The 903-nt window shown below is 64.7% G+C and overlaps 1 protein-coding gene across 1 annotated transcript in view; it reads right to left on the bottom strand.

Moving 5' to 3' along the window:
• Window positions 1–266: 266 nt before the first annotated feature.
• EIF4G1 (eukaryotic translation initiation factor 4 gamma, 1) overlaps window positions 267–903 on the bottom strand; it is a 6,371-nt gene continuing 5,734 nt past the window's right edge. The window contains 3 exon segments of the mRNA XM_010154606.1: window positions 267–448; window positions 560–700; window positions 784–865. Coding sequence (XP_010152908.1) covers window positions 267–448; window positions 560–700; window positions 784–865 — 405 coding nt within the window.

Below are 903 nucleotides of genomic sequence, written 5' to 3'. Positions count from 1 at the left end.
ACCCACCGTGACAGCCACCTCCCATCAGCATCCGTTTATGATCGCGACAAACTAGCACAGGCCTCGCCAACAGAACCGGGACGGGGGCAGGAGGGAGAGGAGGAGGGTTGAAAAGAGAGAGGGAGGGGTGCAGGGGGGGCACAGCAAGTCCCTCAGCCCCGGCATCATCAAGTCCAGGGGAGCTGGGGGTGGGAGAGGGATGGAGTCGCTCCCCCGGGGCGTCCCGCTCTCTCTTCCCCCCCTTCCTCCTCCTCCTCACAGGCTGCTCAGTTGTTGTCCGACTCGTCCTCCGCTTCCCGGAGCCAGGTGAAAAAGGCCGTCACGGATTTGAGCGCCACCCCTTTGCCCTGCTGCTCCGCCGGGTCCTTGCTGGACTCCCACTTGTAGAAAGCCTCCTCCTTGATGACATCCTCGTCATAGAGGGCGTCAAAAAACATCCGCAGCAGGTCTGGGCGGGGAGAAAAGGGGGAGAGCCTGCCGTTTCCCAACCGCCCTGCTGGGGCGAGGAGAGGCGCCACCCCCTGCCCTCCCCTCAGCCCACCGGTCGCCCACCACTCACTGGGAGGCTGGTCCAACTTGACAACCAGGGCCTGGAGGGCGTAGAGCGCCTGGAGCTCCTTCTGCTCGTCCCGCAGGTACTTCTGGAGCAGCTTGGCTTGGGTGCGGATGACCAGGGCGTCCACGCGGTAAGGGTTCTCGACTGCGGGAGAGGGGGCGTGAGGTGAGGGGGCAATGCGGGCAGGGGAACCCCCTCCCCGCCCCCCAGCTCACCCTGGTACTCACAGATGATGGCCGAGTGGCACACGGATGTCATCAGGGCCCTGATAAACGTGTTGGACGAGACTTGCTGCTCACTCAGGTTGGCCTGGAGGAGGGTAGAGGGCCTTGTGAGGTGGGGAGGGG

Source organism: Eurypyga helias, unplaced genomic scaffold (genome assembly GCF_000690775.1).
Source record: "Eurypyga helias isolate BGI_N326 unplaced genomic scaffold, ASM69077v1 scaffold39696, whole genome shotgun sequence".
NCBI classification, from domain to species: Eukaryota; Metazoa; Chordata; class Aves; order Eurypygiformes; family Eurypygidae; genus Eurypyga; species Eurypyga helias.
Note: the sequence above shows the minus strand (reverse complement) of the source record. Positions and strands in the feature narration are given on the sequence as shown.